The 27,573-nt window shown below is 40.1% G+C and overlaps 1 protein-coding gene across 1 annotated transcript in view; it reads left to right on the forward strand.

Moving 5' to 3' along the window:
- Positions 1-10,736: 10,736 nt before the first annotated feature.
- SCAMP1 (secretory carrier membrane protein 1) overlaps positions 10,737-27,573 on the forward strand; it is a 33,747-nt gene continuing 16,910 nt past the window's right edge. The window contains exons 1-5 of the mRNA XM_039352819.1: positions 10,737-10,913; positions 20,678-20,755; positions 22,319-22,417; positions 22,517-22,628; positions 25,063-25,191. Of these exons, the coding sequence (XP_039208753.1) occupies positions 10,857-10,913; positions 20,678-20,755; positions 22,319-22,417; positions 22,517-22,628; positions 25,063-25,191 (475 nt within the window). The 5' untranslated portion in view covers positions 10,737-10,856. The remainder of the gene's footprint in view (positions 10,914-20,677; positions 20,756-22,318; positions 22,418-22,516; positions 22,629-25,062; positions 25,192-27,573) is intronic.

Here is a 27,573-nt window from a genome sequence, read left to right on the forward strand (position 1 = left end):
GACCATATCCCAACCATATCCCAACCTGGCATATTTTAAACTTTTTCCATTCCTAGTTAGCATGACTTAAAATTCTGAAAATGGCAATTCCAGCCTACCAGATTTGGGAAACTTATTCTATAACTACCATTATTCACTGATGATGCAGTTATCTCATATAGTTTAACTGCTTATAATTAAGTACACCATAGAATTCAACAGAGAAAAAAGCGTAAGAGGGGAATAGCAGGACATATTTAAAAGGTTCTTGGTGTTTTAGTATATTACAAACTCAATCTCAGCCAGAAATTTGATGCAGCTGCAACATTAGGCTATACCATAGTCAGTGAAACTATGTAATATTGTGTACATCATAGCAATTAAATCATTCTGCTCCATTTTCTTCTAAATGTGATACTCTCTTTCATTCTGCCCACCACATTTTAAGGACATTGACAAATAAATGTGTATTTAAAAAACAGCAAAAGTGATGAGGAGTCTGGAAATCAAGTTCTATGAGAAACAATTGAAACTAAAGACATGAATTTGCTTAGTCTGGGGAAAAGGAGAATTATGATAACGATCTTCAGATATTTGAAAGGCTGTCATGCCAAAAATGACTAGATTTGTTCTCTGTTACTCCAGAGGATTAGACTAGTATCAACTGCAGGGAAGCAACTGGGAGAACTTTGACAAAGATATTAACTGCAAACTGTTTTGTAATTGCCACACTAAATTCAGGAGTTTTTAATCCTGTTAAGTGTGCATATTTTATTAATCTACTGCAATAAATGTATTTTTAATTGGTTCTACAAGGTACTTTCTACATTACTTACACATACATATTGCATACAGATCTTCTTTAATTTTTATTTAGACAAGGAGAAAAACATGTGCAATAATAAATATTCCATCTATATTAACATGAATGCTAGCAGAAAATCCTATCACATTTGCATGAAAACAGAGGCTATGGCTGGAGGGGGATTCAGGATGGTCTGTGAATCAGGCAGATTGCCAGTTCATGAGACTTTTGCTGCAGCAGACCACCAAATAATGAAGATCTTAAAACAAAATGGTAGTTACTGGCATGACCCTATAAAACAGATGTAAATGGTAATTCTCATATTACAGTCCTCTAGTGCAGACATGTCAAACACAAGGCCCAGGGGCTGGATGCGGCCCGCGAAGTGGTTTCATGTGGCCCGCGAAGCCATCCTGGAAAAAGTGAGGGAATGGCCTCCGCTGCCTTGGCCCTGGCCTAGGCCAGCCAGGAGCCAATGTACAATTTTGTGGTGGCCATCTATGCTGAAATACATTCAGTCTTAGCTCCACAAGGCCGTCTAGAAACAACGAGGAACCAGCCCCACCTCCTGGGTGCATGCTAGGGAAGTGTCACCCTTTGTGAGGAATGAAGAAATGCACCATGCCTTGGTGCTTGCCCCGGTCCCACTCACTTCTGTCAGAGACCCTCAGATCTGTCCCACTCCTGCCCAGGCCCCCACAGGCCCCCTTGACGCGAACGATGTAGAGCTGGCCTTGCCCACCCAGTAGGCCACACCCACTCCATCCATGCCCACCAGTAGGCTGCACCCACCTTGGCCACACCTACCCAGCCCCCCGAGGGCAACCGCAATGCTGATGCGGCCCTCAATGAAATTGAGTTTGACACCCCTGTTCTAGTGGAATGACATAATAATACATAGAATGAGCATAAGCAAAATTTTGATAGTACGTTTGGATTTTAGATTAATCTTGCTAGAACAGCTTTACCAAATCTGATACTTTCCAGATGTATTTTTATTTATTCTATTTATTATTAAACTTCTACATCACCCATCTTGCTGAGGTGACTCTAGCCAGTTTACACTCAAGCAATTAAAATACCATATAAAACACTAAACAAGTAAGAACCATATATTTAAAATTCAATTAAAGTTCAATTAACCAAGATGGAAAGGAAGGGAGCAAGGTGCACAAGAGGTGGAGGTGGGGGTCTGACTTATCGATTAACCACCTCCAAGATATCATTTCCCCATTAGAGCCCCAGGTCTTCAAGCCCTTTCAAAAGTCCAGAGAGGAAGGTGTGGATCTTACCTTGGGGAAGGTGGGGCAGGATATTCCAAAGGGCAGGTGCCACAACAGAAAAGACTTTTTTCCTCAATCCCACCAGCCAAGATTCCTTGACTAATGGGGTCCATAGCATGTTTCCTTTGTCAGTGCAGGTAGGACAGGCGAATCCCATCAGATTATTGGAACTACAACTGCAGAATTGAGCTTGGTCAAGAAAGGCTGAGACAGAAAAACTAAATTCTGGCTATTTTCTCCAAATCTCTATTATAAATGTGGTATTTTCATGCAATATATATGTTGTGTCCTGAGCCTGCAAGGGCAAGCTCAGGACGTTGCAATGGTCCCGGGCAGTTGCAAGCTGCCCGGGACCAGACTGAGTAGTGCCGGCTTTGCGCGCATGCGCGAGGCGCGGAAGTGCGCCAGAATGTTACCTTTTTGCCTGGGGATGCTATTAAAGGAGTCAGAGAGGCCTGCGAGCCTCAGAGCTGTGACGGAGAGAGAACTACTTAAAATAAAGGGCTGTTGGAATTACAGAATGTGCTGTATTCATTCGTCGTTGACTCGAGGACTCAACACTGGCGACGAGGATGGGATGGCTTACAAAAATAAAAAAGAATTGTAAGCTTACCCCAAGAGTCCTGGAGAGAGGAAGACGGTGTTAAACTCAGCACCTGGCCTGCCAGTACAGCGTCGCTGGAGGTAAGCTGGCTGATAGACCCCTTCCTAACATAGAAGCAAGAATGGCGAAGATAGGGAGACTGTCTGAATTTGATGTCACGCACCCAGAAAGATGGGAGTCTTATGTTGCCAGAGTAGAAAATTACTTTAGAGTAAATCAAGTAAGAGAAGATGGCTTGAAGGCCGCTACTTTGCTGTGTGTCTATGGTCAGGATGCATTTGAAATTGCTGAAAATTTAGCAGCCCCTGCTCCTCTTGAATCTGTCACTTACACAGATTTAAAAAAAATTATTGAAGGAACATTTTCAGCCCAAGTTGTCTATTATTGCGTGGAGACACACTTTTGAACAGAGGGATCAAAGAGCTGGTGAATCTGCTAAAGAATACATTGCAGCCTTGAGAAGAGCAGCTAAGCCTTGTGATTTTAAAGATTTAGAAGAAAGGTTGAGAGACCGATTTGTATGTGGGCTTAGGAACAGAGACTTGCAACAGAGACTCTTTGCAAAGGAGGACATTTCATTCCAAGATGCCTTGAGAGAGGTCACTGCAGAAGAGGCAGCAGATGGGGCAGTCAAGAACACGAGGCCTATCAGGAACAACCCAGAAGCCGTCTCCGTGCACCATGAGGGAGTCCAGGAGAGCTCGGAAGAAGATTCTGAAGATGAGGTGGATCATCTCTACCCAGCCAAAGAAAGGAAACAGAAGGAAGGCAAAGAAAAGTCTTCAGCTGTACCCAAGTGTTTCGGGTGTGGAGGTCGCCACAAGAGGACCGACTGCAGGTTCCGTTCTGCAATCTGTAGAGCATGTGGAAAGCAAGGCCACATAGCAGCTGTGTGTCTGGGCCATCAGAAGGTACAACCCCGAGAAGAATTGCGCCTGAAAGGTACCAGGGTCCCCAGCCAAAACAGAGTAGGTTTCTGTGCATCACGTAGAAGCATTTATAGGACAGGCACACATAGGCCACTTAAAAAGAAACTGTCACAAGGTGAAGTTGCAAGGAGTTCCATTGGTTATGGAACTGGATACTGGGTCTGCCCTTTCAATCATTTCTATTCACACTTTCAGAAAGATTTGCTCTAGCAGTGGTTCCAGGCCGAGCTTAGGCCATCCAATATAGTCTTAACAGACTTCCAAAATTCCAAGGTGTGTGTTAAGGGGGAGGCCACCCTTAAAGTACAATACAAGGATTTTGAAGGTCCATTAGATGTATTAGTAGTTGGGGGTGAACGCACAAGTCTCATTGGACTCGATTGGTTTGAGGCCTTGGGAATACAAGTTATAAGGCTTCACAATTTGCAAACATTAGGTCTACAAGAAGTCTGCAACGAATTTGCAGATGTCTTCAGCCCCCAGCTGGGAGCATACAAAGGCCCCCCAGTTTCCTTGAAACTGGACCCCACTGTCACTCCCATTAGAATGAAAGCAAGGAGAGTACCCTTTGCTTTGAAAGGGAAAATTGATGCTGAATTGGACAAATTGATTCAGCAAGGTGTCTTAGAACCTGTTGACTCAAGTCCATGGGAAACTCCCATAGTCACGCCTCTCAAGGCTAATGGGGACATTCACATCTGTGCAGATTACAAATGCACTCTAAACAAGGCATTACAACAGCATGCATATCCTGTACCTGTAGTCAGCCACATTTTGGCCTCCCTCAAAGGGGGGGGGTATTTTTGCAAAGCTGGATTTAGCACAGGCTTGTCAACAGTTACCTGTTGATGAAGCTGCTGCTGAAGCACAGACTATTGTAACTCATAGGGGGGCATTCAAAGTCAAAAGACTACAATTTGGAGTAAATGTGGCTCCTGGAATTTTCCAAAGTGTAATGGAAAACACCCTGAGAGATATACCAGGGGTTTGCCCCTATTTTGATGATGTCCTAATAGCAGGAGAATCCACTCAAAATTTAGCTGAGAGATTGAGGGCTGTTCTGCTGCGTTTCAGGAAAACAGGTCTCAAGCTTAAAAAAGACAAATGCAAAATTGGAGTGTCTTCTACAGATTTCCTGGGATTCAGAATAGATGCCAGGGGCAATCACCATGCTGAGTCTAAATTAAAGGCTATATTGCAAGCTCCTAGGCCTAAAGCTGAATTACAAGCTTTTCTGGGCCTCTTGAATTTTTACAATGCATTCATACCTAACAAAGCTAATGTAGCTGAGCCACTTCATAGACTCTTAGACAAACAGGCAGTGTGGCAGTGGTCACAAGCACATGAAGAAAGCTTCAATGAGGTCAAGGCCTTACTTACATCAAATGATGTGCTTGCACATTTTAATGAAACTCTTCCTGTGTGCATCGCTTGTGATGCTTCTCCTTATGGGGTGGGAGCTGTACTTAGCCATTTAAGAACTGATGGAACTCAGGTTCCTGTTGCATATTACTCCAGAAACTTGTCCTCTGCTGAGCGAAACTACGCTCAGATAGATAGAGAAGCCTTGGCCATTGTTGCTGGAATTAAAAAAATTCCATAATTTTCTATATGGCAGACACTTCACGGTCTATATTGACCATAAGCCTCTGTTGGGGTTGTTTACTACAAACAAACAAACTCCCCATATCATCTCCCCTAGAATGCTGAGATGGTCCATCTTTCTGTTAGCCTATGACTTTTCCTTGGTTCACAAACCTGGCAAGGAAATGGGCCACGCTGATGGCCTTAGTAGATTACCTTTACAAATGGTAGAGGCTGACCCTGCCTCTGCCATCAACATTCTTTCCATTCAGGCGTTGCCTGAGTCTCCCTTAAATGCCAAGGATGTGGCTGCTGAATCAGCCACGGCTCTCACACTCACTCGTGTATTGTCCTGGGTCTTGTCTGGATGGTCTGAGAGTTGTCCAGATATTGAGTTTCAGAGTTTCTGGCTCAAGAAGCATGAGTTATCCACTTTTCAGGGTTGTCTGTTGTGGGGCAGCAGAGTTGTTATTCCTACCTCAATGAGACCTAGGGTCTTGGCTTTCCTTCATGAGGGCCATCCTGGCATTGTCAGGATGAAGGCGCTTGCGCGCAGCCATTTATGGTGGCCAGGGTTAGACAGGGAGATAGAGGCTCAAGTGCATGGATGCCACTTGTGTCAGCGTTCACGCCTGGAAATGCCTCAGGCTCCTGTACATAGATGGGAGGAAACACAGTCACCTTGGTCTAGGGTGCACGTAGATTACGCTGGGCTCTTTCAGGGTCAATTCTTCTTGGTCCTTGTTGACAGATATTCAAAGTGGCTTGAGGTTGTACCTGTCTCTTCCACCACTGCTGCCAAGACCATTCAAGTACTGAGAGGGATTTTTGCTGCACATGGGCTCCCAGATGTCCTGGTGTCTGACAATGGTCCTCAATTCACTTCTTTCGAGTTTCAGGCTTTCTTGCAGGCCAACATGATTCATCATGCCACCTCTGCACCATTCCACCCCTTCACCAATGGTATGGCTGAGCAGATGGTCCGCATCACCAAGGATGCTTTAAAGAAACTGACCTACGGGGACTGGCACCACAGGTTGGCAGACTTTCTTCTTCCTTACCGCACCACACCTTCAACTTCCACTTCAACTTTCAGCCCAGCTGAACTCCGTTGGGGGCGCAAACTGATCACCAAACTTGACAGGTTGCACCCAGACAGACTGCCTCCTAAGGTCACCCAACCCAGGGCACCGCGGTGTCTGCAAGTGGGTGCCCCAGTATGGACTCGGAACTACGGGCCCGGTCACCTGTGGGTTCCTGCCATAGTATGCAAGGTTACTGGTCCATTGTCCTACGAGGTCTCCTTGGATGATGGTCGTGTCCTTCGGCGGCATATCGATCAGCTGCGTACGAGACTGGACTTACCCTCTGCAACTCCTGGGCTTTCTCCAGGGGGGAGGGGGACCACTATGGGCAAAGGGAAGGGTGTTGGCAGCAGTCGGGGCCAAACGGAGAGGCCGAAGATGGCCTGTTCCAAGGTTCCGCAAGTGTTCCAAACAGGAATTCAAGGGAACAAGAAATAATACAGGCACCAGTGCCTACTCCAGCCAGGGAGTCACCCAGGGGGCATACTCATCATTCACAACTACCATTCAGTACTCCAGTCAGGGAGAATAACCGGGAGCATCCTAATAACCCAAACATTGCAAGAGAACTGGCACACAAACAGTCAAGTTGACCCAGTACTGCTACTGCTTCCAAAAGGAAGTCTTCACACAGGGAGGTGGTCAGAGAGGCAAATCCCAATTCTGGCACCTCCTGCATAGATTGGGGGGCAACTGAGTATTGGGGCACTGCAGAAACCCCAGACAATCCCGTTACGGGGCTTGCGAGTGAAGGTATGCGTTCCCTTGATAGATCCATTGTGGACTTGGAGAGTTCTACAGAAATGCCAAACATTGGCAGGCATACAGAGGGGCCCAAGAGCCTACAGTTAGGCAGGTCAACCAGGTTCATGGGAGAGCAAAGTCCTGATCTGACGAGCCCGGTGGGCAAGCAAGCAGACCAGGCAACGGGACACAGTTCACGGGGACCACCAGGGTATGAAAGAGGGGGCAACTCCACTTCATCCTCTGCACAAGAGGAAGTAGGGGGTTCTCAGAACCTGAGGAGGTCACAGAGAGTAAAAAGATCTCCCAAGTATCTTGAGGACTTTGTAACCCTGCTGTCAAAGCAAGGAAAGTGAGAGGGTGCCTGTTGTTGTTGGAAAAACTGGGAGTGTGAGTATTGGGTAGTTAATTCCAAAACAATAGCCCAGTACCATTTTGTGGTGTGGCTAGTGCACAGCTGCAATAGATGTGCAGGTTTTGGGTTGGCATACCACGCTTGTGTTGAGGTCGCGTATAACTACCTATATAGTTAATAAGTCTCATCCGGGGGGGAAGGGGTGTTGTGTCCTGAGCCTGCAAGGGCAGGCTCGGGATGTTGCAATGGTCCCGGGCAGTTTTAAAGTGCCCGGGACCAGACTGAGTGGCGCCGGCTTCGCGCGCCAGAATGTTACCTTTTTGCTCGGGGATGCTATTAAAAGAGTCAGAGAGGCCTGCGAGCCTCAGAGCTGTGACAGAGAGAGAACTACTTAAAATAAAGGGCTGTTGGAATTACAGAATGTGCTGTATTCATTCGCCATTGACTCGAGGACTCAACAATATACCTATTACATACATCAGTTGCATGGTTCCATTAGCTACAGTACTTGTTTTAGTTTCTAATAATGGAAAGTTTAGAATGGGTTTATTTGTGATAGAATCAGAATGTCAGGGCTGCCTCTGATCAATCCCTACGAAAGAAATCCCTTGACTCCATAGATTTAGAGAAAAGATACTTTTACTAGGAAATAACTGATTCCAGCAAAGGTCAGGCAAGGTCTGAAGCAAATGTGCATGAAAGGACAAATTGAAAATAACCCCAGAGCCACCCCCCCCCCAGTAGTCAAGCAACCAGAGTCCAATCATTGGCCAGGAAGATGTTTTGGGAACGTCTCGGGTCCAGATGCTCAGTGCTGCCTTCATGCATGCTATTCCCAGGATGGTTGGCCTTGAAGATGTTAACAACTCAAACTGACCTCTCTGAGTCTAAGCTTCCCCATCACTTCTCACCAGTGCTTTTTTTGTAAAAAAAAAAAAAAAAAAAAAAAAAGGTGCCATAACTCATACATGTCATACAACCCGCCTTGCCTACCCTACAAGGTTTCATCCAAAAAAGATGCCGGAACTCCGTTCTGGACATTCTATGACAAAAAAAGCCCTGCTTCTCACCAACTCAGTCTCACACTACCTGCACGCTTCCCCTCCCAAATACCCATTGCTCCCTCCCTCTGTTTCCATAGCAGCTGGCAGCAAGCTTGAAGGAAAGGAAAAGGGAAGCATTTTTAAAACACAATTTCTAGGTCAAGGACTATGTTAAAGTTGTATAGTGTCAACCAATACTATGTCAGATATAGGGAGGCAAAGGAATTCAGAAATTATAGAGTAAGGAGTGAAGGTGAAAGAGCTGGAAATGGAACACAGGTTGTGATAGGACTAGATCTATCAGTCCCATGAAATATAGAATACTAAATATCATATAATAAGAAATCTAGGAACACAGTATTAATACTAAAACATGGTTTTGGCATTCCCATTCCCCCCATCAAAAACTCAGGTAACAAATACAATAGTTATTGTTTAGACCAGCCTGCATTACATACAGCCCACCCAGCAGCCTTATATGGCCCATATAAAAAATAAAAATAACCAATCCACTGCCACCAAATTTCACCACCACAGGGAAAGATTTGTGCCTAGGTTTTTGCAGCCACTTCCATTCTGAAGATGCATTGCCAAGTCTCACAGTCAGTAGCAGTTCCATCATTGCCTATTGGGCTGTTACTTTTGGCCAGCTATTCCTTTGTAGTCCACAATTATTTTTCAAGGTATTAATCTGGTTCTTTCCCTTCTACAGTATACTCAGCCTTGCTTTAGATTCTTCACATCTCAGATCATGACTTCAGTCAAAAGAAAGCAATCTAATAATCTGAGGTGCCTCAAAGTCTAAATATAATATCTTATCAGGAAAGCGGAAATGACAATGGCTAGGAATGGGGAATTGACCACATTAAAAAATGTAAATAGCTTACATATGGCTTTTTAAGAAAAAAAATCTCTAGTTATTTGTTCTAGCAAAAATATGTTTTTAAAATCAGAGTTTAATGTATCTAGGATGCATAAAAATAGATAATCACCCTAAAATTGTCTAGAATGTATAAGGTACTACAAATTTTTGTTGGAAATGGGGACAACATGAAGGGTAATTTTATCATGCTTAGAGTTTAAAGAAGTTAGAAATTTCTGTGTTCAAATACGTATATCGATACAAAGAATTTTAAAGATCAACATTTGACTAAAAGCAGAACTTTTCCTGCTAGATTAATGGATAGTCAATTAGAAAAGAGCCATGGAATATTACTTTTATATATGGATTACTGCTGTTAGCCTTTTATATATACAAAAATGGAAAGACTGAAATATCCACAATGGAAGAATAGTTGGTGAAGATGACAGTAGTAGCAGAGATGACAAAATTAATTTACTTGATTATACAAAGCTCAATTACATTTATTAGTGACTGGAAACCCCTTATGGACTTTTTGCTGAAAAAAAAGAGCAAAGTGAATTTGTGAATTACGTGTTTGAAGATTAGAAATAGTAGCTTATGGAAAGAAATATATATTAGGGCAAAATATAAATGTATCTAAAACCATTGTCAAGATCAGACAACCATCCTTTATAATTGTCCTTTTTATTTCTATTTTCATTATTTATTATTTATGTTTATTATCTTTATATTTTTTTTTACTTTATTAAAAATTTCTTAAATATGTGAAAAACTGTGTAAACAATAGGCTTAAAACAAATGCCAGATTCTTGTTGGTTTGGGGGGAATAGAACCAATCGCAACTCATTTATGTTAAAAGTTTGTATCAATTGACAAATGCCAGACATGGGCAATAAAGCAGCATTTTCCAATCTGGGAATTCTTTTCCAATCTTTTCCAGAGTTGCCGGCTGGAGAATTCTGGGAGTTGAAGTCCACACATCATAAAGTTGTCAAGTTTGAAAACAGCCGCAATAAAGCTATCTTCGCTTTTTTCCCCAAGTATGGCTTTTATATTAAACAGATGCAAGAACCTTTATACAAACGGCATCAAGAAATGTTAACTTTTAAAAATAATGTTTCACACACATGGTCAAAAAGAGATCGGGATCCAAGTACTAAAATCTGGAAAATTTCATAAATAAAAGCAGGAGACCTTGAAGCTGCTGCATTCCGCAAGCGGGCGCAGGGAAGAGCCAGAGAGAACTGCCTGGTACTTGTTAAAAACGCGGGACAGAAAGGGGAGGTGGGGTTCATGCGAAACACGCCGCCAGCCCCCCACCCCGAAAAAAATACGAGAAGCACACCCCCTTCACCGATCTTCCCTCCGCTTTATTCTTCTTCCCGCCCCCTCGCGTCCTTACTCTTACGTCATTTCCGGGGCGGCCATCTTGGATGCCTGGCTAACCTATCGGGCTCCTCCGGATTTCGGGGGGTGGGGATTCGTGCCGGATCGGCAGGGACGGGGCTGCCTTTGGGGCGCTCGACTAAAGTCGCTGGCGGCAGCCATTCGCTCATCGCAGGGCCTGCCTGACCGTCGCTATGTCGGATTTCGACAGCAACCCTTTCGCGGACCCAGACCTTAACAACCCTTTCAAGGTAAGGAGGGAGGGAGAGAGACGCAGGCAGGAGTGGACGAGACGCCGAGTCTCGGCTGAGCAGCCGCTTGTGGCACGCCGAATTGCGCCGGAGTGGGGGGGGGGCGGCGACGGCGGCCGAGTGGTTGATTCAGGGCTGGCTGACATACTTGCAAAGTCTACCTTCGACAGTGGGGGCGGCGTCCTGTCCCGCCCCGCTTTCTTCCATCCTTTCGCGGGATACAGGAATCTCGCCGGGCTTGATCTTTGGCCTCCCAAGAAAGCCCCATTTGTTCCCTGCCTTTCTCTGAGGAGGCGGCTACTGTCTGGCTGTATTAGCTATGTTCCCCCCCCCCCCCAAAGGGGTTTAACAGAGGAAGGATGGCAGGTGCGCGAAGAGGTGTAGGCTCCGATGCTACAAGCTCCAGTGGTTTGCATCTCCCAGAAGAGTGCTGCCCTCTGTTGTCAGGTTCCGGCCCTCGCTTGTAACGTCGTCTGCCTCCCATCTCCTTGTCTAGGAAAAGTCAGTGATCTAGAAAGAAACAGCGAGTTGATGACTGGTACTTTTTAAATGGCTTATGAATTACTTGAGGTGGCCAAATGTGCCTGCAAGTATTGAATTGCTTAAAAAGCAAAGGCAGCTGAATTGACGGAAGGGTAAAAAGATTACATCAAGGTAATCACTTTGTAGAGTCAACTGGAGGATTATCAAATTTTATATATTCATTTTTTAAAACCTGATTTTGTTTCTTTATAGTAACTCAAGGCAGCAAACATACAATACTCCTTCCTCCAGTTTTTTCCCAATAATAATCTTGAGGTAACCTGGGCTGAGAGTGGCCCATAGTCATCCAAGTGGCTTTCATGTCTAAGGTAGAACCAGAAGTTACAGTCATATGATTTCCAGGCCATATATATAAGATGGATCAAGTAGGCAGGCAGGACATGATTGATGCGGCAGCTATTACTAAGGTGGTATGCAGATATTATGAAATAAGTACACATATGCATCTGTACCAACTTGCAGGCATGAATAAAATAGGATGCCTGCTTCTGAACTTGTCATATAACAAGAATGGAATTGGTTTCCCAATATGGAGTAGGAGGAAGCAGGAAAAATAAAGTAATAATTTGGTCTGTCATTTTTATAAATATACTGTGTGTGTGTGTGTGTGTGTGTGTGTGTGTGTGTGTGTGTGTGTGTGTGAGAGAGAGAGAGAGAGAGAGAGAGAGTTCCAACTGGCTGGAAGAGAGCTTTATGTGAAATGAAGTTGTTGCACTGTGGAAAATATATATTGGTTGCAGACATCATTAAGAAGGTAGCCAAAAATAAAATACTAACACTATAATGTTTTTTTAAAAAATCTGTGGTATAACTATACTTGAAATATCATGTACAATTCTGAGGCTAAGAAAATACTGTAGAGCCGGAATAGTGCAAGAACGGGCAATCAGAATAATAAAGAGAGTTGAAGTCACTTGAGAAGTTTGTTTTTTTTTTAGTTGGGAGAAAACAATACTTAAGCAAGTAATAGAAAAATGCATAAGATGATGTATAGCTCAGAACAGGTAAAAGAAACTAATACCTTACAATGTGTACTTAAACTGATAAAATGATTGCTATGAATGTAATGATAGACTGTTTAGGCTATTAAATAAATTATTGACTAAGTCATGATCCTAAATATTACTTCTAATTAAGGCTGGAGTAGCAGTTATCATCCCATGTTTTGCTGTCTGCATCTGAAAGTTCTTTCAGTATTATAAGCAATCTACTATGCCTCTTATTTCATTTGCCAGCAGAAAGGTGCTGTCATTATGATGTTCTTATTTATAGACTTCCTTCAGACATCTGTATTGGTTGTGTGGGGAAAATGCTAGATTAAGTAAGCATTTAATTTAATCCACCCTGGCTTCTATTATGTTCTCTCTTCCTTTCAAAATTGTCAAAAGGGCTTAAACAGGTGGCAGTGTTAAAGCCTCTAAAGAAAAGATAATAGTTTTGAGATGCCATTAATTAATAGTAAATGAAGAGAATTTCTGATTAATAGCTGCTTTGTTCTAAATTATTAGTTATCTTAAATACTTACAGTATTTATTAAAAATGTTATGCTTAGGATTTGTCAACTTTGGAAGAAAAGTATATAGTTACCTAGAGCAGAGGCTCCCAACCTCTGGGCTGTGGTACACTAGTGGGCTGTTAGGTGTTTGCAACAGGATGCAGAAATGATGTGTGAATGCATGCATGCACTCTATTGTGCACACATGCATCCCCACTTGCACAAGTAGCGGGTGAGCGCATGCATGCACACTCTATTTGTGTGAGTAGCGGGCTTGCGCTTGCCGGCTGCTCACGCAGAACCATCTCCTTTCCTTCCTTCGCCAGTCCACGAAGACAGAAAAGTTGGGGAACTCTGACCTAGAGAACTTCAGAATAGTAATAAGCAAATTGCTTTTCTGGAATTTGTTAGTATTTCTAGTTGTAAATTTATTACATACGAACTTCAGAATATATTTTTCTCAGTAATTTCTGCAAGTATATTTTCATATTTAGAGAACTAGATCTGCATAGCCTATTTGGCTCTTGAACATTTAATCTGTTAATATCCTTAGACGTTCTGTCTGTTTATACTTTTATCACTTACGACAGTTCTTTCTTTTCATGGTGGATGTACTATGTATCACCATCAACTTTAGTGAAAGTTATCCAAACTCAAACTTATGTGTTTTCTCTTCAAAATATATTAAAGTTGTTTAAGACTTGTGAAAATCCTTTATTGATTCTTTCTGTTCAAATCTTTAAGCTTAGCTGGAATTTTTGCCTGAAGGAAGCCAGCAATTATTATACCAACTTGAGTTTCTGATGGCTAGATCTTAAATTCCTGAAGTATGGTATCACTCAATGTAAGATATCTATATCTGTCATACCCAGTGAATGGCTGTCAGCCATACCAGGTAGGCCAGACAGAAAATACATCCAGATAAGCTAATTCTAAATCATCGGTTACCTAGTTAGAGTAATGAAAAGTCTGCAAGAAAAAAAAACAAGCAAGCTCAGGGAGAGACCCCTCATTTCAACCCTGAGCTACAAATATTCTCCTTCATTGCTACATTAACAGTCTTGTAAGTCTGAAAATACAGTTCTTCCATCTAGCTGAAACTAGAAAAGATCCTCTGTTGCCTTAGCCACTTCCAGCTGCAGGCCATGCTCTCTCTTATCTGAGGCAGCATTTCTTTGCCTGTCTCCCAAGGTTTTCCCCACATACCTTTACAATGGCCACTATGTATAGATAATTATAGTTATCTTCACATACTATATTTCATTTCTCTCTGACCTTTCATTCTTCTGTGTCCTCTCTTCCTTCATGGAGGCATATATTTTTTCTCAGTGCATCTAATGAAGTGATGTGTAATTCCTGAAATCTTATTCTGTAATGTTTAGTCTTTAAAATGCCATGTGTTTTTTCGAAAGGTCATACTATCTTGGTGGTGTCTGAGCTTTCAGATGTTAGAACTTACTTTGTTATGTAAGTATCTGTCCTTTAGTAAATTTGCTTGGAAACCTGTAATAGGTTTCAAGGATTGAGGTAAGGTGTTCTTTAGGAATATTAAATACACTTGTACAAAGTAAAATTCTCAGATTACATAATTAACCCATTTTTTTAACTTGACCAAGTCTTTTTCCTTCCTAATTTGTCAACTTAAGACACCTCCTCTCTATTTTATCTTTTCCCTCTTCTTTGTGATGCCGTAATGCCAGTAGCATCTTCTCCCTCCCATCCTCCTAATGTAGGAAATAGGAAGGCATTGTGTCTCTTCCTCTGTTACCTTTGTTTGTTGGCAAGAGTGGACAGCACAAGTTCTTTAACTCTGCCCCCCTCTTGCTTGGGGATGTGGGGAGGGGAGAGATTTCCATCTCTTTGGTGGAAATTGGAATGGTTTCCAGAGTTGCTTCTCTCCCTACCCCCCAACAGCAGAAAGCAAAAAGGAAGAGAATTTCCATCTCTTCTATTTTTTTATTTTCAACTTTTCTCAATACTGAACTTTCTCCCTTCCTGGATATCTCTTCCAGTGAATAAGATATTCCATTGTGCCTCTTCTGAGATAGATGTGTAACATATTTTCCTTGTAAATTCTTCTCTCCTATCCTCCACCTGCAAGATTGGGGGGTGATGTTGAAATATACAAGGGGAGTGAACCATGACTGGAGTGGGAAATTATGGAGACCTTCAGCATGGATGGAGGTTGTGTTGAGATTTATCTATGCAAGCAATCTAAAATGTTCCACTTGGCATCCAGCTTCTTAGCTGAGGGGAGAAGAGAAATCAAGTAGAATCAAATCAAATTTGAAAGCTAAATGTGGTAGGAGACCTTCAAGGTGATGCTACAGAGACCTTTAGTGTTTTGGCATTATCTACCTGTACTTTAAGGCGATCTTTAGCAACCCGCAACTCTGAAGAAAATTGGAAGCGTCTCAAATAACTTATAACTGGGATAAATTTGATAGCAGGCACGACAGTGCTCTGAAACAATGACAGCTGAATAGAGGCATTTTGAAAGCAAATTTAGCTGTAGTTAAAAGATCAGTTGTCTTGTTGGTAGTTTATGCAGGAATGAAGTTAATACTCTTAAGGTAGCATATGTTCTCTTGATTTCTCCAGCCAACTACAGAAGAAGGATGTAACATAAGTGGTGCTTAACGTCCAATAATTGAAACAGAGCTTTTCAGAATTGTGCTGTTCATTGTATGCCTTTGAAAAATATAAGATGATTGGGCAGGCTTAATTCTAGAAAACTTGCTGAACAAATAGATGAGCTGTCTTAGAGGCAGCAGGAGACTATGGTAGACTGAAATGTGATAACTTAAAAAAAAAGCAGGCACTATCAGAATAATATTCAGACTATTAATATGTGGTAGGTCAGCAATAAATGTTCAGGGAAATTATATCCTGTGATCTCTGTACACAGGTGAAGGAATGCATTACCCTAACCGGTTTGTCAGTGAAAGGTTTGGCATGGCAACGAGTAGCAAAAACAAACAAACCCAAGACTTGATATCTTCTCTAATACAATACCACAAAAAGTCACAGAGAAGGATATGGGTCATTTGAAATAGTTCAGAATGTCCAGCTGATTGGTTGCTTCTAATGGCAGAGTTGTAAAATCTTTTTCTTCGAGGAAAGAAAAAATTACAGTGGGCATTATGATACAGTTCTCCCTGTTTCTAATGGAAAAGGAAGAAGACAAGGAACCAGAATAAAAGCCAATTAGTCAGGTAGGGAAAGAGTTTCATTTCCAGCCCCAAATGCCTCACAGAATGAGTAACATGTTGAGGAAGGAGCACAATTTTCAAAAGAGTTATAAATTGATTTGCATTTTAATGAGTGAAATAAGTATTTGACCCTTTCGCAAAACACAACTTAGTACTTGGTGTAAAACCCTTGTTGGCAATCACAGAGGTCAGACATTTCCTGCAGTTGGCCACCAGTCTTGCACACATCTCAGGAAGGATTTTGTCCCATTCCTCTTTGCAGATCCTCTCCAAGTCATTAAGGTTTCAAGGCTGATGTTTGGCAGCTCAAAACTTCAGCTCCCTCCACAGATTTTCTATGGGATTAAGGTCTGGAGACTGGCTAGGCCACTCCAGGACCTTAATATGCTTCTTCTTGAGCCACTCCTTTGTTGCCTTGGCCGTGTATTTTGGGTCATTGTCATGCTCCAGCATTCCAATACCCATCCACAACCCATTTTCAATGCCTTGGCTGAGGGAAGGAGGCTCTCACCCAATATTTGATGGTACATGGCCCTGTCCATCGTCCCTTTGATGCGGTGAAGTTGTCCCGTCCCTTAGCAGAAAAACACCCCCAAAGCATAATGCTTCCACCTCCATGTTTGATGATGGGGATGGTGTTCTTGGGATCATAGGCAGCATCGCTGCTCCTCCAAACACGGCAAGGTGAATTGATACCAAAGAGCTTGGTTTTGGTCTCATCTGACCACAACACTTTCACCCAGTTCTCTGAATCATTCAGATGTTCATTGGCAAACTTCAGATGCGCCTGTACATGTGCTTTCTTGAGCAGGGGGACCTTGAGGGCGCTGCAGGATTTCAGTCCTTCATGGCGTAGTGTGTTACCAATTGTTTTCTTGATGACTATAGTCCCAGCTGCCTTGAAATCATTGACAAGATCCTCCCATGTAGTTCATGGCTGATTCCTCACCGTTCTCATGATCATTGAAACTCCACAAGGTGAGATCTTGCATGGAACCCTAGACCGAGGGAGATTGACAGTTATTTTGTGTTTCTTCCATTTGTGAATAATTGCACCAACTGTTGTCACCTTCTCACCAAGCTGCTTGGCGATAGTCTTGTAGCCCATTCCAGCCTTGTGTAGGTCTACAATCTTGTCCCTGACATCCTTGGACAGCTCTTTGGTCTTGGCCATGGTGGAGAGTTTGGGATCTGATTGATTGATTGCTTCTGTGGACAGGTGTCTTTTATGCAGATAACAAACTGAGATTAGGAGCACTCCCTTTAAGAGAGTGCTCCTAAACTGAGCTCGTTACCTGTATAAAAGACACCTAGGAGCCAGAAATCTTGCTGATAGGGGATCAAATACTTATTTCAATTATTAAAATGTAAATCAATTTATAACTTTGTTGAAATGCGTTTTTCTGGATTTTTTTGTTATTCTGTCTCTCACTGTTAAAATCTGCCATTAAAATTATAGACTAATCATTTCTTTGTCAGTGGACAAACGTACAAAATCACTGTAGCTCTTAATTTGAGAGAGAGAAAAATAACAATTTCCACTTGCAGCAGACTGCAGATAAAATAGCAGTGCTAATTGCACCTATTTATTTCTGGCTCATCCCTGTCTTGTTAAAGCTATAAAAGGAAGGACCATGTCTGTGTGCACCCAAAAGTATGTTCTAAGGCCTGAGGTTGATGTGTTTGTGAATCTGTATAGTATTTTTTATTACGGTTGTTCTGTTATGGCTTTTATGTTTTGCTGTTCTTAATTATTTTAATTGTATATTTGATATGTTTTAAGCTATCCATTTTTTGGGGAGACAATCAGATAAATAATAATAAATTGATAATTAACTTTTTGAACTGCTAACAGCAAAAGTTTTTGCTTTTAGCTGAAATCAATCCACTTCAGGATGAAGGATTCTTGATTGAAGACTATAAACTATAAATTTGGTGTAAGTTGGTCGATTTTTCTTTGATTTGCCAGAGTTACTGAGCAATATACTGAAATAAAAATGGTACTGTCATTGATAGAGCAAACATGTAATTCACACATCTCGTACATTTTAATAATATTAGAATATTACTGTTGAATAAAATTTGGGCCTGGTTCTTAGGTTTTTTGCAATTGCTACTTTTTTTGTTTATATGTTAATTTCAGAATCGTAATTCCCAATTGGTTTGGTTCGGTGTTGAAATGCATCTTCAGCTTTCTGGCTGGAGTCCAATAATCAAGCCAGTTTAAGAAAACCTTTTGTTTTTTGTTCTCTAAAAATAACACTAAAGACTACACTTCAGTACACTACACTTATTACACTTTAATTGCAACTGTAATCAATGTCAAAACCCTTCCTGTTAGGACTGTTTATTAAGTTCTTAGAATATAAAATCAAACATATCTAGGAACTATTTTGCATGATTCATGGAATTTGTAATAGAAAATGCTAACTAGCTAATTCTTGATTGTATAGATCACTTGTGTACATTTGTGTTATGTGACTGCTCAAGAAATAGGATTACAAGCTAGAATGGGGGATCATAAAAATAATTTAGACAAACCACTTTTTTTAATATATATATATATATATATATAAAATCTTCAGATAAATACTTCCTAAGGAGGAGGCTACAGGTACAGGTAATCTTGACTTACAACTACAATTGAGCCCAAAATTTCTGTTGCTAAGTGAGACAGTTGTTAAGTCAGTTTTGCCCCACTTTATGACCTTTCTTGCTACAGTTATTATGTGAATCAGCGGTTAAGATGGTAACAGAGTTATAAAGTGAATCTGGCTTCCCCATTGACTTTGCTTGTTAGAAGATCGCAAAAAGTGATCACATGACCCCAGAACCCTGCAACTGTCATAAATATGAACTAGTTGCCAAGCATTTGAATTTTGATCATGTGACCGTGGGGATGCCTCAACAATTATAAATGTGAAAAGTGGCAATTTCGAACAGTTGCTAAATGTAAGATTTGTAAGTCAAGAACTACCAGTATGTATTGCCTTCTAGAGAGCAATGGCAGGTAGAGGGTATGTGTTGACAATGGTATGTCAACACAGAATTCCAGCTGACAGGAAGATTAACTTAATTTCAGTCTATGGACTAAAAGTGAGGAAAATTGAACTTAGAGCTCCTTTTGTGTGCTACCTCTGTGAGTAATGTATTCTGGCCCATTCTCCAATGAAATTCAGCTTTGGAAGAGATACTTTACTTTTTCCTTTTTATTTCTGATTTCTCCATGTTATGTTGTAGAATTCTAACATCACAACTATCTTGGGATTTGACAGATAGTGGATAATAGTTCAATTCTGTATTACCTTCTGTATTTCATATTTAGCACAAAGTAGTGGTGATTATTTTTTTCAAATAAGAGCCTGGCATATTTTGATAGGATAAAAGTGCTTATTCATAGCTTCCAATGCATGATTGAGTATGAATTTTGTATTTCAGTTTCTTAATGAAGCTGGAAATTCAGCTGGAAATTGAGAATTCAGTTAAATATGTAGGAAGAGCAGGTTTATTTCACAGAAGTTAAAATAGGTTTAAAGGGTGCTCTGTATGAAATCGATTAACAATATAGGGAAAGTAAGAATACAAATGCATTTCTCTGTTCTGTACTAAATGAAGTCAGATCTACAAGTAAAAACACTGCAGATTTGCCTAATCTTTATTCTGTTCTTATTTAAAAAATACTAGTAAATATAATTTCTAGTACATTTTTGAAGTGGTACAGTGCTACTGACTTAATCAGTTGTACATACAATATACTTACATCAAAAATTAACTTAAGTCTTCAAAAAATTCTAAAGAATTTTTATAGAGGTGCTATGTTTGTGAGTTAGAAAAAAATAGTATTTTGTCTTTAAGTTGACATTTTTGTTTGGGCATAGTTTTGTGGATCGATGTCCATGTTACCAAATCCATAGGATGTGTCCTGAGATGATTTATGGATATGCAAACATCTATATATAGGTGTAATAGTGAAATCAAAGGAAATGTTAGACAAAATGGGTATATCATGATACTTTTACAAGATGTTATCATAAAGTAATATTTATAATATTCTGATGTTGATAATACAGTACTTGTACCGAAGTGTAATAACAAGACATAAGTGAGAGAAATGAACATTGATTAAGTTAATATAACTGTTCCTCGGTGTATTCTGTCATTACTTTCATTGTTAAAGAATAACTATATTGAACAATATGTATTTTTGAGGTTTTAAAATCCAATAGGACATGATTGTGGACCTGCATAAAGGAATTGAAAACAACATTTCCTTTAGATGAATTGTCCTGTTTACTGTAAGGATGTGTCAACTTTTTGGAAAAAAACGGGTAGCAGGATAATATAGTTTAATATAGAGAAGTTGATTTTGTGATGAGTTCTAGAAAGAATCTAGTTTAAATAGCTATCACAAATCTCAGACTATGCTTTAAGTGTTTGCTTTGGTTCATATTTGAGATAATTGCTAGTTTATACATGTTTTTTGTGATTTTTCTCTTTTTTCCCTCTGTCGGTAGGATCCTTCCGTTACACAAGTGACTAGAAATGTTCCACCAGGATTAGATGAATACAACCCTTTCTCAGATTCCAGAACAGTAAGCATTTTTATCTTTCTTTAAGAGTGCATTTTTAATCTGCAATTTTTTTGTGTTACTTTGAATTCATGATATCTTCACAGATCAAACCCTATTTGTATTTTAATAAATATTGTTTGAAGCAGGCTATTTTAAATCAAAGTGTGATCTTATAGTCTGATGGCACATAATACAGCTACCTTGTAAAGCTTATCAGATTTGGGTTCGTAATGTTCCTGAGTGGAACATAGGCTAAGAAACACACTTTTGCTCTTTTTTGAGTTTGTATGACTTAACAAAAGCATCTTGTACTTGCTATATTAGATATGGTGTTGATAAGCAAAAGACCATTAACTTAATATCAGCTAATGCCTACAGAATATTTCAAGTGCATACCTTAGCACACTTACAATTAAAAGGGGGTAATTGGTGATAGGAAAAATCTCGACTTTCAACCTTAGGACCAGTCTGAATAGAAAATATAATGATGATGATGATACAGTAATGAGAAACAAGTTCTAATCTGTAGACTATATTCATTAAATTTATTTTACCTAAATAACAATGTATGCCTATTAACAGTAATACTGATTTATGTGATATGCTGTTAACTGATAGGAAATCTGTTTTTTTTTTACATTTGTATAAATGGTATTCTTATTCACAACAGACACACACACACACACACACACAGAGAGAGAGAGAGAGAGAGAGAGAGAGAGAGAGAGAGAGAGAGAGAGAGAGAGAGAGAGAGAGAGAGAGAGAGTTGTTTTGACTGTGGAACCGTAAAAAAAAACTGTTTCTGGCTGAAATAGCCCATTTTAAGTTTTTTCCTACAACTATAATGTACAGAATAATATCACTTGAACAGCTTTTATTTTAAGGAACAGGTATGTTAAAATGTTTGGAAATCAAAATACTTTGAACACTTAGGTCCCTTTCCTTCTGACATTGATCTACTTCAGATGTATTCTTTTTTTATTCCCATTTTATAATCCTGTTTTCCTTTACTTTATAAAATGAGGTGTGCAAAGAGCTTCCTATAAGTTTGTAATGGTAAACTATGTTCACCAGATTTATATTAGCTAAGATATGATAGAAAACTTGGCTTAAGAATTCAGGAAATCATTGCATGAAGCAACATAAGACAAAGATGCATTCAAATTTTAAACTTTTATGACACAACAAATTATAGCTTGATTATCTGGTGTTTCATATCTGAGCCATGCTTATATTCCCCTCATAATGAATGCATTTTCCCTCAAATTATTTATTTTCTTGCAGATTTATGCAAATATACCAGATATATTATTTGTTAACTTAACTAAATTTTGAATAGGTGTATTATCCTAACAAAACATTTTGGGTACCATTTCATTTTCTGTGAATGAGTTTTCAATTTGATGGTACGGTATAAATAGACATCACTAGTATGTACATACATAGTTTATGAAAAGCATAAAGTATCCAGCAAATTATAGTAATGCTTCGTATATATCTTGCAGTCCTGTATAATGTAAGATATATTTGATGGTCTTTGAGGAGTGTCTCAAAAATAATTTTGATTTTTTTTTAATTTACTAGCCACCACCAGGAAATGTCAAAATTCCTAATGTGCCCAATACACAACCTGCTATAATGAAACCAACTGAGGAACCACCTGCTTATACTCAAATTGCAAAGGTATATTTGGAATTATTTATAACAGAATCTCAGTAGTAAAAGTTAATGTTTTTAGGCAGACCATTTTTACTGCTTATTTCTGCATTTATTTTTCCTTAGGAGCATGCCTTGGCCCAAGCTGAACTGCTTAAGCGACAGGAAGAATTAGAGCGAAAAGCAGCCGAACTAGATCGCAGGGAAAGAGAAATGCAGAGTCTCAATCAGCAGGGAGGTATGTTGATGTATCTTAAGACAGTGTGCTGTGGTGATTCCCCAGAGCTGACATTGCAATGGAAGAAAATAAATTGGTGCTAGCAGTTTATTGTCTGAAATTTGTTAATCTTTGTTACGGTAGGTGGCAGCACCTAGCCCAGGGGTAGGCAACCCAAAACACTCAAAGAGCCACTTGAACCCGTTTCCCACCAAAAACAAAACACTGGGAGCCGCAAAACCCTTTTGATATCTAAAATGAAGATAACACTGCATATATCCTTTTTTATCTTTATTATAGGTGTGTGTGTGTGTGTGTGTGTGTGAGAGAGAGAGAGAGAGAGAGAGAGAGAGAGAGTGTTTGTGTATGTGTGTGTGTGTACTCTTGGGAATATCCATACTATTAAAACAATGATCACCGAGAGAATGCTTTAAGAGAATAAAATTACATACACACAAAGGTAAAAAAAGGATATATGCAGTGTTATCTTCATTTTAGATGTCAAAAGGGTCTCTCTCTCTCTGTGTCTCTCTCCCTCCCTCCCTCTCTGCCCTTGGTCTGCCACTCCTCTTCCCCTACTCTCTTTCTTTCTCTCTCTTTCCTCTCTCTCTCCCCCTCCCTCTCTCTCTCTCTTCTCTCTCTCTCTCTTTCTCCCCCCCCCCATCTGCTGCTCACCTGGCAAGCTTCAAGTTGTTCTCCAACAATCTCAGGGGTAGGCAACCTCGCTCTTTTATGACTCATGGACTTCAACTCCCAGAATTCCTGAGTCAGCCTAGCTGGGCTAGCTAGCTCTCTCCTGCCCTTCCTGCTGAGACGCAGCAAAGGGAGGAGCTCCACCCAGAAAGCTTTTCAGCTCCTCGGAGAACAATGTGAGTGCACTCTCTTTTACACATATACACACACACACACATACACACAAAACACACACACCCAGACACACACACACACACAGAGAGAGAGAGAGAGAGAGAGAGAGAGAGAAGCAGGGAAGTGCAATTGCCTCTCTCTGTCTCTCTCTGCAAAGGCAGAGGAGGCTGGGAGCCACAGGGGAAGGCTCAAAGAGCCGCATGCGGCTCCGGAGCCGCAGGTTGCCGACCTGTGACCTAGCCAGTCTTGACTAATCATAAAAAAGCTAGAAAATATCAATAATAATTCAGTAGAGACCATTAGGAAATTTCCAGACTGCAGACCAGGCTTAGAAAGCAAAACTATCCTAAATCACTTTCACTCTAGTTGCCAAAAAAACAATGTGGACCTGCCTGCATAGTCACCTGGAAGTGAACTGAGTTTGAGGAAGACTTCATCAGTTTTCTGTTAGAAGTGCAAGTAACAGATGACACTTTCAGACACTTGAGGCTAGATTACTCATAAGGAGATTGTTTTCTACTAATTTTAAACTATTGTTCTTCACATGAATGGTTTCCTTGGGGGTAGAAATAATTGTCAAGAGAGACAAAAGAAATTCCTAACTTAAATAATTGGGGAAAGGCCATTGTTACAAAACTTTAAGCATTTAGCCACTTCGGTTTTAGTTTACTTAAAGAACTTATGTTCCTTCTTTAAATAGAATAGCTGTGAAAATGAGCAGTCAGTGAAGGAACCGTGCAGCCTGGTCCATGATTAAATCTGTTGGTTGGTTTATTGATTGATGTTTGTATTCCATTAATTCAAGGACTCCAAATGACTGTTGCAGGAAAGATTGCCTAGCATTGCAATCTCAATTATATTCAACTCATCTTAATTGGAAGTTAAATGTGTTGTAATGATCCTATCTAGGCACTGGAATTTTGTGTTTTAAAAAGTGAATTATTTTAATTATTTTTTTTTATTACATTGTTTTCACAATTAAGCATAGGTGGGGGTCTTTTTTTCTCACTGAAGGCCAACATCACTTTCTGGGAGAACCTCTAGGAGATGAATACAAGAACATAGCAGGGCCACTGCTAGTAACGTTTTTTTCCTCATACCTACACTCATATACAACACTAATTGTGACATAGGAGACTATTTTGGTGAGATTCGAAGTGTGTGGAGTGAGTTAGGTCTTGTCTTTTGAGTTATGATTCCAACACAATAATTAGACTGAAAAAAGCTTCCATTGGCAGTGATGGCTTTTCTAAAAGGAAATTGCTGTGTAGAGTAGAAGCCACAGACTGGTGGTTCCACCTACTTTATGTAAAGCCTCTTTTAATGAATGCAGTTCCAAGCGAATATAAATAATGCCTGACTTCTGTTAATTCAGGAGCACAATATTTGTAGGATCTCAAAGCTTTTTTCAGCCAGTTAACCTTTCTCTGTGGGAAATTAAGTGTATGTTTGTTCGTATGTGTACATTGTTGTTTGAATGCAATCTGCTTAATCAGACAATCCATAAACTTTTCTTCAGAAATTATAAAATGAAAAATGTGAAGTGACCCTTAATGTGTACCAAAGCATTTGCCTTTTGCTCTTGTAGGAAGAAAGAATAATTGGCCTCCACTGCCAGGAAATTTCCCGGTGGGCCCTTGTTTTTACCAGGATTTCTCAGTAGACATTCCCGTGGAGTTCCAGAAAACAGTAAAGATTATGTACTATTTGTGGATGTGTAAGTAAAACCTAGGGAACATTTTTTAAAATCTTGAATTATATTTAGGTAATGTTTCAATGACAGAATATTTTCATAAGCAGAAGTTATCAAAAATTAAGCTTGTGCAATTCAGTCAGCACTTTGCTTTGCTACCTGTCTGGCATAACTTTTTATGAATATTCACATAGGGCCAGAAGACCTTGGAAGGGCCTGGAACTAATTGTACTTCATGGTTTCAAGGAATAGTTACATTGCAAAACCAAATTTGGACCACCGGGACCAGAGATTTACTCTTCCCAGCTTTCGGACTCATGCCGGAAGCCCATCTTCAGGGAATTTCTTTCTACTGGAATAAGTGCTTTGGGCTGTTCTGCGAGTTGTGTTTATGTGGTGCCTTCCTATTGGCTGATTGATGGCTGGCGATTGGCTATCATTTCCTTGTGCTGCCAAGTCCTCATCTCCTAAATATTTGATAAACTGGTAGTAAATCAGCACTTCTATTAACTGACAACAGGCCTGTTTCCCAGGCTTCAGTCGTTTCCCTGGCTATCTTTGTACCTGCATGGCCAATGATCTTAGAGCTGCGAAATTAAATGTATGTCCTTGTTCATTGCCTTGAGGCTACCAATGAATTTAGGTCTCCTCTCTGATTGCTCGCTTGTGTTCTTGCAATCTGGTGGTTAACTTTCTCCCCGTTTGTATTCCATAATCAGACGATGAAGCTCCAGCATTAGTCCGAAAGCTTGGAAAAGTAAATCTCTGGTCCCAGTGACCAACCCAAATTTGATTTTGCATTATTATCTTGGGACATGTATATTTCCTTTCATTGGTAATAGATATATTGTACAGGGATACTTCAAAGAGCCTTATTATTTGCAAAGGCCCATGAAGGATAGTGCCTCAGATATATCAACAGACACTGAAGATGTTATCTAGCCTGGTAACGAAATGTTCGGAAACCAACCCACAAGTTTGGAGAATGAACCTTCACCCTCATTTATATATTCTACTTAATTATTAAACCAGTAATCTCTCCAATTTGTTCCAGCAACAATATTTAAACATTTTCAAAAACTGCTATTAAAAACTGCTTTATAGGGTGGTTTGGTTCAAGCTAGCTTTGGACAAATTGCTAGTTGCAGGTGACAGTAGTGGTGGGTGGTAATAATAATTTCCCACCTGGATTTTTGTTTTCTCGATTATCTTGACATTCACTTTTCAAAGCCAGCCAATTGTAAAAATATTTAGTTATCTAAAACTAGTATTCCATTTATTTATAAATACTTGACTGGTGTATCCTGTCCAGCATTTCATCAAGATATAATTGGAGAACAATTGACTGTATATAGTTTTAATAAATTGTTGGGTATTTAGATGCACAAAATATATCTTACTAGGCAATTAGGTAATATTTAAAACTGTTCAGTTTAACCAGTAAATAACTGATTTTGCCTAATTACCTGCTGAAAGAATAAAGTGAGGACTAGAAAAAGGAACTTCTTTAATATGTGCCAGGGGTAGGCAACCTCGGCTCTTTTATGACTCGTGGACTTCAACTCCCAGAATTCCTGAGCCAGCATGGCTCAGCTTGGAAATCTCTCCCTTTCCCCTCAGCATGGCTGGCTCAGGAATTCTGGGAGTTGAAGTCCACGACTCATAAAAGAGCCAAGGTTGCCTACCCTTGATATAGGCCAAGTTGTAGAACATGTAGCCTGCCAGTTATTAAACTACAACTCTTAGCAGTTTCACCCATCAGTAAGAGATGATGAAAATACAGTTTACCAATATTGTAAGCATACACTGTAGAATGTTTCTCATCCTTGATGTAGCATACTGCTACTATTGTAAGTAATAACTGATACACAAACTGTTCTGCTGTTACAGTAAATTGTAATAACCAGTGGGAGAAGAGCAGGCTGAGCTGGAAAATGGGGTTAAATGTGTCATCACTTAGAGTCATTGCATTGCCACAAGAGACCCAAGTCCAGCCCTCATGGATTCCATTGACCCTTATCAAGTGCCAATTTAGCTTTGACCGCTACTTGACTGGATTCTTGTATAGAGGTAGCCATAATAAACTCTTTGAACTCAATGAATGCTCCTGGTTATTTGTGCCTGATATTTTCAAGATTTTCCTTCTACAAATTTGAAATGTTCCATGCTGCATATGCAATATACGGTATGTGTCAAAGCCTAACCAGAATCCTATACCAACTTTGTACTTAATGTAGAATTCTACCACCAAGTTTTCTAAATTCGTACATGAAAACTTTCATATTAAGTATATGTACAAATGATCACAATTTCTTTATGTAACTTAACTTTTTTATCTAATAAGAACTTGCAAATGATTTAAGCAGTATATAATTTGATATAACTAATTGTAGGGTATTGTGCTAT

Source organism: Crotalus tigris, unplaced genomic scaffold, assembly GCF_016545835.1.
Source record: "Crotalus tigris isolate CLP2741 ecotype Arizona unplaced genomic scaffold, ASM1654583v1 scf7180000018484.1034840, whole genome shotgun sequence".
NCBI lineage: Eukaryota > Metazoa > Chordata > Lepidosauria > Squamata > Viperidae > Crotalus > Crotalus tigris.